Source organism: Labeo rohita, chromosome 3, assembly GCF_022985175.1.
Source record: "Labeo rohita strain BAU-BD-2019 chromosome 3, IGBB_LRoh.1.0, whole genome shotgun sequence".
Lineage (NCBI taxonomy): Eukaryota > Metazoa > Chordata > Actinopteri > Cypriniformes > Cyprinidae > Labeo > Labeo rohita.
In genome coordinates, this window is record NC_066871.1 from 7,170,750 (window position 1) to 7,182,721 (window position 11,972).

The window sequence follows — 11,972 nt, forward strand, 5'->3', positions numbered from 1 at the left end:
ACTTTTTTCTCTCCCATATCGATCTATCAGATACTGCTCTAAGAAAAGAAGACAAATGATTTCTGGCTTGTAGCAAATTCTGCCTCAAAATGAAATTGAACTTTCTGACTGGCTTTGCTTTATATAGGGTCCAGCTGGATTACCAGGACTGAAAGGAGATCCTGGCATTAAAGGAGATAAGGTATGAGAGCATCATAAACACTTGACTCTGGGAGGTATGATACCTGACTGCATTATAGATGTGCTTGTTTCACATAAACCCAAACAATACAGCTTGAAAGAGCTGAGAACATAACTGAACAGCTTGAAACCAGTGATTACATCTCTCACTAAAGCCATGCATAAAAAACTCTCAAAGCATAACTTTCTGGCACATTGCTCATTGTGAAATATTGTGGTCTTTGTGTTTGCAAAATTATGGCATGTGGTATGGCTTGGTGCCCTAGTCTAGCGCTGCTGTTCTTTGTGCTGTCTAGGGTCATGTTGGGCTGATCGGACTGATTGGACCTCCAGGAGAGATGGGAGAAAAAGGAGATCGAGGCCTGCCAGGAAACCAGGGAGTACAAGGCCCCAAAGGAGATGGTGTATGTATACAGTACATCTCTGCTATTCTAAGCTATATATATTAGGGCTGTCAGTTTAATGCATTAACTTTCTTAATTACTCAAGAAAAATAAAGCAGTTAAAGTATTTTAACACAGTTAACGCACTGGCCCCGCCCCCAGACTTGTACGTCATCTTATATTTCATATAGTTGACTGTTAACAAATATGATGCAGGGCAACAACTCCACAAATGCAGTTTGCCCTAAAACTCAAGATATTGGTGCAAAAAATGCCCCTGTATGTGTTTTGTCTCATATTTATATCACATATCACATGATATCACACGGGCAGCAAGAGCAATATGACACTGGTGCTGATTTTGTCCTGATCTACCACGAGCTTAAATGTGATTTTATACAACATTTCAATTAATAAGAAGTTGATATTGTGTTATATTTTAAACACAATATTATGTGTTTTTGCTCAAATTTGCAGAGAACATATTACCTTTGAAGCTATAGCAGAATTGTTACGCGTCTCCAAACAACACAGCTGTTTAGTTTCTGAATGAATCCGCGTTTTGAACGAATTGTGTAAACCAGTGATTTAAAAGCCCATTCATAAAGAGAGCCATTTATTTTATTCCTCAATGACTCAACTGTTTGAATGAATTGAATGAATGAATGAATCATAAAGACATTTACTACCACCTGCTGGCAAAATTTAGTTTATTTAGAGTATATTAATAATAATGATAATAATAATAATAACATTAAAAGAATAGTTTAATGTAATGTAAAGGGATCGACACCAAAAAAATTTAAATTATATCATAATGAACTCACTCTCATGTCATTTCAAACCTTTCTTTTGTAGAACATAAAAGAAGGTATTTTGAAGACTGTTGGTAACAAAGCTGTTTTGGTTACTAATGACTTTCATCGTATGAACAAAAAATACAATATTTCTCAAATCTTTTATGTTCATTAGTTTACGTTAGGCCTAAACTTTTTATTTGTAATAAATTCTATATTGAGTCAAATAAAATATTTCTTTCTAAAGCTACAATTTGTAATGTCTACTTGATACTTTCTCATTTAACACAATAATAGCTTTAAAGGGGGCATCGGATTCAAACTTTACTTTTACATGTTGTTTGCACATTAATGTGTGTTGGCAGGGTATGTACAACTCTACCCTATAATGATAAAATCCATGCAGTGGTTTTTAATTAATCTGTAAAAATAATATCCCCTATTCGAGCCATTCTCAGATGCCTGTCGGTGTAGCGTCACACAGACAGAGGCCGCTCCCACGATAGTTGATTGACATGAGCACATTACCTCATATCAGCTGTAACAGTCCGACATTGTTTCGATGCCGGAGCAGGGCATCGATTGAGTGATTGAGGTGTTGTGTTGCTGATTGTAATAATAAACATAGTGGTCGTCATTTACTCCCGACATCTGAGCTGCTGAAAATGCAGTGGTTTATGTTTGTGAAGGGAATGCACCCGATCTACATAAATGCGTCTATGTTTGCGCAAATCATTCGTGATCCAGCTTTATAAGTTTTGCGGCTAAACATGCTAAATGCAGCTAAAGTAAACAATCTCTCGGAGCAGCAGCGAGAAGAGAGGGGCGGGGCGAGCAGAGCTCATTTGCATTTAAAGGAACAATCCCTCAGAATGGGATTTTTGCAGAGCTCACTTTGACAAGGTAAAACAGGTGTTGTTTTACACAACCATTGAGAATTTTTAACCAAAGTATATTATAGACTTTTCATTAAGACCCTAAAGAATCATATCGACTTGTGGAAAATGGGCATCTGATGACGACCCCTTTAAATAATCTTTTGTGGGTTATATATATATATATATATATATTAATGTAGGCTATTGTAATGCACAAAAAATCAAACAAGCCAATCACAAACTCACTGAGTACATGCTAAGAAACCTAAGAAAGTAGGATTGTTTCATGAGAAATGTTTAATAAAAATGATTTTGAGCTACAATTTTCTTGTAAGACCAATATCTTATAAAGTTAGGATGCATTTGAACTCTTATCTATAGATTGTTGGGCAAATGTTAGCCACCATAGAAATTTTATTTTGGTTGTCAGGTGCCAGTGAAAAAGACTGGATAATAACTGTCTCCTTAACTGTTTTTTATTAATGATGTTCTTAAAGAAAATTTTATTTTTATCTCTTGATAATAGGGTGTTGGTGGTCCCCCTGGCCCGACCGGTCCACCTGGACCCCCTGGGTTGTCTGTGAGTTGCCATTTTTAAATGCATTCATTTTTCTCACTCTATTGATTATCCCTTAGTTTTATTGTGGAACTAAGCAACTACTTTTAAAGGTACCTGTTGTGTTTACATTTATTTGTGGAATCATATTGCCTGTTTTTCATTACTGTTATTTTCTTTCTCACTGGTAGGGTTCAATAGGTGAGAAAGGATCTAAAGGAGACCAGGTATATAATTTTTATTGCAGTCTTGTTTTTCAGCCTGTCTGTGTTTATATGGTGTTTGCTTGTTTTGATCTAAGCTTTTGCTTCTGTTATGAAACCTGAGTGAAAGACATTGTCAGTGCCTGAGTTGTATCCTGCTGCTCTAACTTACATAATCCCTCTGAACGAATCGCCATATGAAACACTGAGTTGGCAGGGGCCTTTGAAGGAAGTGCCAATTTTAGGGATGCCTGACTAAACGGTTTCTGTTTCTCTCCCCCCAAAGGGAGCTGTCGGTCCAAGAGGAGATCCAGGACCTGCTGGCCCACCTGGACCACCTGTGAGCCATCATAATGTCTCCTTACTTTTCAGTCTGTTTCTTTTATCCTGTCTCCTCATGTGCCTCATCACTCTGTTTCTCTAGGGCTCACCAGCCACCATGATCGAGCCACTGCCATTCAGAGAGGGGCGTAAAAAGAGGAGGAGACATTCAAACCGACAAGGAGCTGGAGCCAGGGCAGAGAGCGAGGATGAGGAAGCAGTCCAGTTCAACATGGAGGACTTCCTACAGGCAGACGAGTCTTTGGATGACCCAGAAGGCATGGAGGAAGTGTTTGCTTCACTCAACTCAATGAAAACAGAGGTGGAGCTCATGAGAAAACCACTGGGGACCTTTGAGAGTCCTGCCCGCACATGCAAGGAGCTGATGTTGTGTCATCCAGAATACAAAGATGGTGAGGAAATTTATACACATTTGACATTAGTTAATTAATTTCTTCAGTGGGGGGGATTCACTTAGAATGCTTACTAATTGTGCCCGTCTTGGTTTATTTGCACATGCTGTCTGTTCACTAAAGGAATTATGCAAATCAGGTAACAGTGCATAATCTATGATGAATGGAATTTAAACTGCAGTTCTCCATTATGCAAGACAGTTAAGAGTGCTTGGTTGTAAAAGATGCTGCAGACTACCACAATCTGACAAACTTCACTGGAACTGTATAGATTTAGCTTTTAAAGGATTAGTTCACTTCCAAAATAATAATAGAATTTCCTGGTAATTTTCTCACCCCCATATCATCCAAGATGTTCATGTCTTTCTTTCTTCATTAGCAAAGAAATTAAGGTTTTTGAGGAAAACAATCCAGGTTTTTTCTCCATATAGTGGACTTCAATGGGAGCAACGGGTTGAAGGTTCAAATTGAAGTTTCAATGCAGCTTCAAAGGGCTCTACATGATGCCAGCCAAGGAATTAGTCTTATCTAGCGAAATTATTCTAGTGTCATTTTCTCAAAAACAAAACAAAAAATGATTTGCACTAGCTTGACTGTAAAGGTCATGCAAAAAAAGCCAGACGAACATGCCAAGAAACTCAGGCGCCCTTTACAAAACAAGGTAAAACAACGATGTCTGATGATTTTGAAGTTGGAGGAGAAAATGGAATTGAGTTCCACCTTTTTGAACTGGAGTACACAGACAAAGAACAAACCAAAATTATGTAATGCATGAAGTGACAGACATGCATAGCAGAGCTAACTCAAGCCTAACATTTGAGGTTAAAACGTACATACATTTGACTTTTTTTATGAAAATGACTGATCGTTTTGGTAGATGAGACCCTTATTCCTTGTGTAGAGCCCTTTGAAGCTGCATTGAAACTGCAGTTTAGATCTTTAACCCACAGATCCCCACTGAAGTCCACTATATGGAGAAAATCCTGAAATGTTTGCCTTAAAAACCTTAATTTCTTTTCGACTTGAGAAAAAAAAAGACATGAACATCTTGGATGACAAATGATCAGGAAATTTTTATTCTGAAAGGGAACTAATCCTTTAAAAATACAGAATGTGCACTTGTCTACAGCTGGATATATAAAATGGCACTTATTGGAGATTCTTTGAATTTTAATTTGTTTGAATTTATGCGTTTGGCAGACACGTTTCTCTGGGAATCGAGCCCGTGACCTTGGTGTTGCTAGTGCCATCTATAGTTTGAGCAACAGGAATGTCTTTATTTTCTTGCACTACATTTTATTCTACTTCAGTTTAAATCCAGGAATTGAATTGTAATTTAAAAAGAGTTCTAATTCCGAATCCACATGACCTTGGCAGATAGCATTAGCAGTATCTTTAATGATTCTAATTTACATAGAAAAGAGCTGTCTGTGCCCTTTATGTGTTTAATTCTGAAAGTGACTATTTAGTGAATTTACATGTTATTCTCTCAAGCTAAATGAGTATTTAAAAACTATTTAAAGAGATCTTGCAATCCACCCCCTCTTAGGTGAATATTGGATTGACCCAAACCAAGGCTGCCACAAAGACTCCATCAAGGTTTTCTGCAACTTCACTGCGGAGGGGGAGACCTGTCTGCACCCTGATAAACGATTTGAAATGGTGACTCTCAAACCGTACTCACGTACACTGCACACGTCTTCCTGCAGTCTCAGTTCAACAGGCCTTCTGGAGTCTGAAGAAAAACACGTCTGATCTGTCTCCTCATCTCTCAATACAGGTGAAGCTGGCCGCCTGGAACAAAGAAAAACCGGGCAGTTGGTACAGCCAGTACAGAAAGGGCAAACAGGTGCTTTTCCCTTCAAATGTTTTTCTCTCATCTTTTAACTGTCTGACTGTCAACATGTATCCTGCACCGAGTCTAAATCTAGACACCTTTTTATATAAAATTTTGCCTCGAATTTATTTACTGACTGGCTGCCTGATGCAATAAATAGACCAGCTGTTATATAGACTTCATGCTCCAAAATTAATGGCGAAACATGGTGAAAGATATTTTCTAAACTGTCAAACAATCAACTGAGATGCATCACTCAATGAGTGTGTCTTTGATAAAAATAAAAAATAAATGGTATGTCTGGTCTAGAAAAGGAAGATGATGGTATTTATACGCGGCTCTATCTGAAACGCCTCGGGCCAAACTCTCTCGAGTGCACGGTAGCGACCTCCATCCGTCTTGACTCATTAAATGATGCTTGAGACTAACATCTAAAGCCTGTTTCACTCAGAGCTCATTGGTGAGGTGTGACATCTGACCTTGTTATAGAGATTAAGGCAGACAGATGTCACTCTCTCCTGCCTTCATTAGAAATGAAATCGAGGCGGGGTGAGCAAGTTTGTATGGATGTCACGCAATAAATGTGTCTAAAGAACCCGTCTTTGATTAAGCTGAGTGCTCCTTACCCATGATTCCCCTTTGCTGCAGTTCTCCTATATTGACACTGATGGAAATCCAGTGCCTGTGGTCCAGCTGACCTTCCTGAAGCTCCTCAGTGCCACAGCTACGCAGACCTTCACATATAGCTGCCAGAACTCCATCGGCTGGTACGACGTGGGGAGCCACAGCCATCAACATGCCGTACGGTTCCGCGGCAGCAACGACGAGGAGATGACGCAAGCCAAATCGCCCTTTATCACAGCACTGTATGATGGTTGTCAGGTGAGGAGATTACTATTCATGAAATTAACATGACCTCGCACAAGAAGAAAGTTCAACACAGCTGTTTTCAGCATTAATAATAATACATGTTTCCTGAGCAGCAAATCAGCATATTAGAATGATTTCTGAAGGATCATATGACACTGAAGACTGGAGTAATGATGCTGAAAATTTAGCTTTACCATCACAGGAATAAATTACATTTTAAAATATTCTACAACAGAAAATTATAAAATAAATAAATAAATGAGTGATGTCAAAATTAGTGCATTAACGCATTTGAATATATATTTTTTTCATTTTATTTAAGCATTAAGGCAGCGGCGGGTCTAGGTTTGGCCATCCCACTCACAACCGCTAAAGAATTGCATTTATTAGACGTGGAATGTCTTTACAAGCACATCAAACCAGAGACTTTTTAGACACGCGCTCCAACTTCACTTTAGTCAAACGAGCACAGAAAAAGTACCCGTGATGAGGAGCTTCAGTAGAACAACATTGAACTACGCTCAGATGAGATGTTGTCGGCCATATGTCAGTAAAAATGAATCTTTCTGCCCTGTCAGCTGTTATACTGTGCTCGTATCTGTATTAGGCTATATTAAAGCGCTGTATCATATTCAAACCCAAATGAAACTGTCGTAGTTATGTCGTCAGTTAAGATGAAGTTACAATAAAGGTGATTAAAGCTGCCTTAAAACTGTATTTATTATTCACGAGTCACATTTAAAGCAGTGTCAGATCCGCTTCAAGTTCAGTAGCGGCAGCTTTTAAAGTAACGGCGGCCAAAATATCTTAAAAACCAGCTGCTGTGATGTCTGTTAATCAAAGAACGAATTGAAAAAGAGGAAATCAATAACTTCTGTCGTTTTAAGCTTTATCTTTATTTATTTTAGAGTTTAGTATTTGATAGCTTTATTAAATTAGGCTATATTTTCTTGCTGAAGGGCACAGGTAGCTATATGAAAATTAATTATAATGGGTATATGTGAAGATTGTTTTAAGTTCAACTAAAGTAGAAGTTATTTTTTAAAGTCTAATAAATGTTATAGTGTGAAAGCTCTCAATTATACTGTAATGGTGAATGAATATAATCAATGGTTAAATATTAAGAAAAAAAGAACAGAGACAACAGTTGGAATCAGTGATACTTGTCTTCAGTAATAAAAAAAACAAATAGTAAAAATATACTTACTTTATGTTGTTTCTACATTCATTTGAAGATTGAATGTGAAATTATTGCAATACAAAAGTATAATTAAAAACTGGGATAAATCACGATTAATTTCGGAAAAAATGTGTGATAAATTAGTTAAATCGATTGACACCACTAAAATAAATAAATAAAGTATTGATGTTACTACAATATTACTGTTTTACTGTATTTTTGATAAAATAAATGTGGCCTTGGTAAGCATAAGAGACTTCTTTAAAAAGTCTTATAGACTTCAAACTTTTAAATAATGTAAATAGTATTTGAATTATGTAAACACTGTATTCAGCGATTTGGTTTGTCAGACAAACCAACTAGCAATTTCTAAAGAGAAATCAGCCATGTAAAACTAAAAACTACAAATTAGACTACCCAGCAAATGTAAAATATGCATCATTTATTTCTCAAGTACACATTTGGCCACATTGGTAATTTGACATAGACTTAAAGGATTAGTTCGCTCCTGAATTAAAATTTCCTTATAATTTACTCACCCTCACGTCATCCAAGATATTTATGTCTTTCTTTCTTCAGTTGAAAAGAAATGAAAGTTTTTGAGGAAGACATTCCAGGATTTTTCTCCATATAGTGGACTTTTACAGACCGTTTAAGCTCATAGCATATATGTTGACTCCTCCGACTTTTTTGTAAAGGTCGTTTGACTTTCTTTGCACATTTGCTTTGTAAACAATACTTCAGGTTAATACTTTGGCCTCCGTCACGTCACCTTTCCAGTGTGACTACATAATGCGTAAAGTCGTGGACGTGTAGAGCCCTTTGAAGCTGCATTGAAACTGCAATTCGGACTTTCAACCCATTGATCCCAATTGAAGTCCACTATATAGAGAAAAATCCTGGAATGTTTTCCTCAAAAACCTTAATTTCTTTTTGACTGAAGAAAGAAAAACATGAGCATCTTGGATGACATAAATTATGAGGAAATTTTAATTCTGGAGTGAACTAATCCTTTGACATTTTTTGATAGTTCCTGTACTATCCTGAACATATTTTATTTGCCAGACATGTGTTGGAGGGTTTAAATCTGTATATCCTTTCACAGAAAGCATCTGTGCACGAATCCCGAATTAAATCTACAGTCCTAATCCATTGATCATGTCGGAAATCGAAAGAAGGCCAAAACTCCAATAATGTGTTTGCTACTTTAGATGAGGTGCTAATCTAAAGCAGTTCTTTCCGGAGGTGTCTAAAGAACCTAGTAATGCCGTCACCTTGCGCTTGTTCGTAAACAGTAATTTTGTCTGTATGGGAAGTATTAGTTTAACACTTCCTTAGAAAATACGCCCACACTTAGTTTCTTGGAGTTCAATGAATCACCAAATTAGCCTTCCGTCAGCGGAGAACGGGGAGCTAAAAACAATCAGAACACGCTAATTCTAAAATAGCACCCAAATAAGCCTATTTCAGCAGGAGTTTAATGCTTTATCCAGCAGAAGAACCTCACAGGGATACACTCAGCAATTTATCCTGGAGCAAAAATACACTACAAAAGCCCAAACCAGAAATCTTCTTTCAGCTCACGTTTTATTTTCTTCTCACAGACACGTAAGGGTCAAGAGACGACCGTGCTGCAGATCGACTCGCCGCGATCAGAGCTTCTTCCGGTCATAGACGTAGCAGTATCAGACTTTGGGAATAACAACCAGAAGTTTGGCTTCCATGTCGGACCAGTGTGTTTCAACGGCTAACGCAAAGCGCCTCATCACGGGACTCACCAGCTAAAGAACAGAGGCCACACGAGTGCTATTTATTACGTAATATGTAGACGGTGGGTTTGTGGCATGTTTCCAAATGACTTTTGAACATCTGATGGTTTGTGAAAACCCCACAAATCCACGGTGGCTATGCGAGGATGCCAACCAGGACAAACTAAGCACATTTGTCAAAGGGAAGTCTTTTTTTATCTCCTTTTCTGTCTGTCTTTATACTGTACTCACCTGTGGATTAAATTATGAGGCGTGACCCACCAGAGTTCCCAGAAGTGCTCCGGCTGAAAAACAAATACATCATTTGTCTGTCATCTGAGCCACAGACCGTTTTAGCCCGTAGCATGTATGTTGAATTTACAGCCTGTGACCGGGATCTCATATTTGTTTGTCTCATTTGATAGCGATGATTTGAAATTAATTTGCCACTTGAGGGATCAGCGTCGACGTTGAAGAGTAAATATTTCCGAGCCCCATTTTCCTGCCTTGACTGCAATGTGATGCCAACTGAGGCAAAGTTATACCTCTTTACTAGTCTGACAAGAAAATACCACCCCGATCTGTTTGTAATTCCTCGCTTGGATATTCCCTGTCACATCAAACTTGCAGTGTTACTCATCTTTAATCAGCGCACGCTCATACATAAACAATGTTAAATAAGGCCCGAGCTTTTCAAAACGCAAAGCAGTTTATGTGCATGACTCAAATGGAGCCCAGCTGCTTATTAATATGTAAAGTAGTCTGCTCACTTAAGCTGCTTGTCTTGTTAGCGGGCAGCCTAGTATGTTTGCCTGTCAGTGATCCATGTTTCCATGGTGCTAGTGTATCAACCTTTGCTCCAAACAGCTGAATCGCTTCATATATGTGTGTGGTAATTAATGAAAACTATTGAGAGAGGGGTGTCATATGAGCATTACACTGAAGACTGACTAAATTATGCTTCGTTTTTTTATGTAAACTCATTCATATCTGGATTTGTGATTACGAAGTTCCTGATCAGCAACCTCAGAGTATTGTGTGCTGTGTATGTGTGTTGATATGTCTTGTTTGTTGTGTGTTCCCACTGTGGTGCTAAAGAGATTTTTTTTTTTTTTTTTTTTTGCTATGTGTAATGATAATTTGTTGTCTCAGGGGCAGAGGTAGGAAAAGGGAAGACATCTGTGGTGCTTAATACTAATGGAGGGAGATAAACACTCTCAGAAAAAAAGAGTTCTCTAATATACAGCCAATATGGTGCAAAATACATTTGTAAAGTGCAGGCTTACTGATGATATATTGCTGATATTTATATAATATATTGGCAACTTATACACGTACAGAAAATTGCTGATAGTAAATGCATTTTACACGTTTGCTCGAAATTTATTTAAAATTGAAAAAATGTTCAATTCAATTCAAAGAAAAAGAAGAAACTTCCAAAGCAATGGTGATCAAGTATTTTTGTCTGCTTTTTCCAGTACATAACATACCATGTTTTTTTTTTTTTTGAGTTTATTAATAAGTTTTTTTTTTTAAGGTAAGTTTGTTTTTCTTACCCCATTGGCAGATGTTTTTCTTGTTTTAAACATAAACTCTTTTTTTTTCCCTCAGAAAACAAGACTTCTTGACCATAAAACCAGTCATTTTTTGAAATCGAGATGTATATATAATCTGAAAGCTGAATAAATAAGCTTTCTATTATTTGGCCAATATACAAGTATTTGAAAATCTGGAATTTGAGGGTGCAAAAAAAATCTAAATGTTGAGAAAATCATCTTTAAAATTCTTAGCATTGCATATTACTAACCAAAACTGTAGTTTTTATATATTTACAGTAGGAAATTTACAAAATATTTTCATATAACATGATCTTTACTTAATATCCTAATGTTTTTGGCATAAAACAAAAAAATCATAATTTTGACCCATACAATGTATTTTTGGTTATTGCTACTTAAAGGAGAAGTCCACTTCCAAAACAAAGATTCACATATAATGTACTCACCCCCTTGTCATCCAAGATGTTCATGTTCATGTTTATGTTCAGTCGTAAAGAAATTGTTTTTGAGGAAAACATTTTAGGATTTTTCTCCATATAATGGACTGATACGGTGCCCCGATTTTGAACTTCCAAAATGCAGTTTAAATGCGGCTTCAAACGATCCCAAATCCGGTTGTATATGACCCCAGCTGAGGAAGAAGTGTCTTATCTAGCGAAAATAACCGATCATTATGCTAGATAAGACCCTTCGACCTTGGCTGGGATAATTTACAACTGCATTTAGGATCGTTTGAAGCCACATTTAAACTGCATTTTGGAAGTTCAAACTTGGGGCACCATAGCAGTCCACTATAAAAAAATCCTGAAATGTTTTCCTCAAAAAACATAATTTCTTTACAACTGAAGAAAGAAAGACATGAACATTTTGGATGACAAGGGGGTGAGTACATTATCTGTGAATCTTTGTTTTGGAAGTGGACTTCTTTAAGACTGGTTTTATGGTCCAGGGTCACATTTGTACTGGGAAGTAAGACAAACATACAGAATAAAGATCATTGCACACTAAGTCTGAAATTTCTGTCCGAAATTTTCGCACGTTAAAAAA

At 37.2% G+C, this 11,972-nt stretch overlaps 1 protein-coding gene across 2 annotated transcripts in view; it reads left to right on the forward strand.

The window, feature by feature from the left end:
* The window catches only part of col5a3a (collagen, type V, alpha 3a), a 67,484-nt gene extending 55,851 nt beyond the window's left edge, over nt 1-11,633 (forward strand). For both annotated transcript variants that reach the window (XM_051106469.1, XM_051106470.1), the window contains 10 exons: nt 128-181; nt 477-584; nt 2,765-2,818; nt 2,986-3,021; nt 3,284-3,337; nt 3,422-3,731; nt 5,281-5,393; nt 5,512-5,580; nt 6,217-6,450; nt 9,223-11,633. In XM_051106469.1, the coding sequence (XP_050962426.1) occupies nt 128-181; nt 477-584; nt 2,765-2,818; nt 2,986-3,021; nt 3,284-3,337; nt 3,422-3,731; nt 5,281-5,393; nt 5,512-5,580; nt 6,217-6,450; nt 9,223-9,369 (1,179 nt within the window). In that variant the 3' untranslated portion in view covers nt 9,370-11,633. The remainder of the gene's footprint in view (nt 1-127; nt 182-476; nt 585-2,764; nt 2,819-2,985; nt 3,022-3,283; nt 3,338-3,421; nt 3,732-5,280; nt 5,394-5,511; nt 5,581-6,216; nt 6,451-9,222) is intronic.
* Nucleotides 11,634-11,972: the final 339 nt, after the last annotated feature.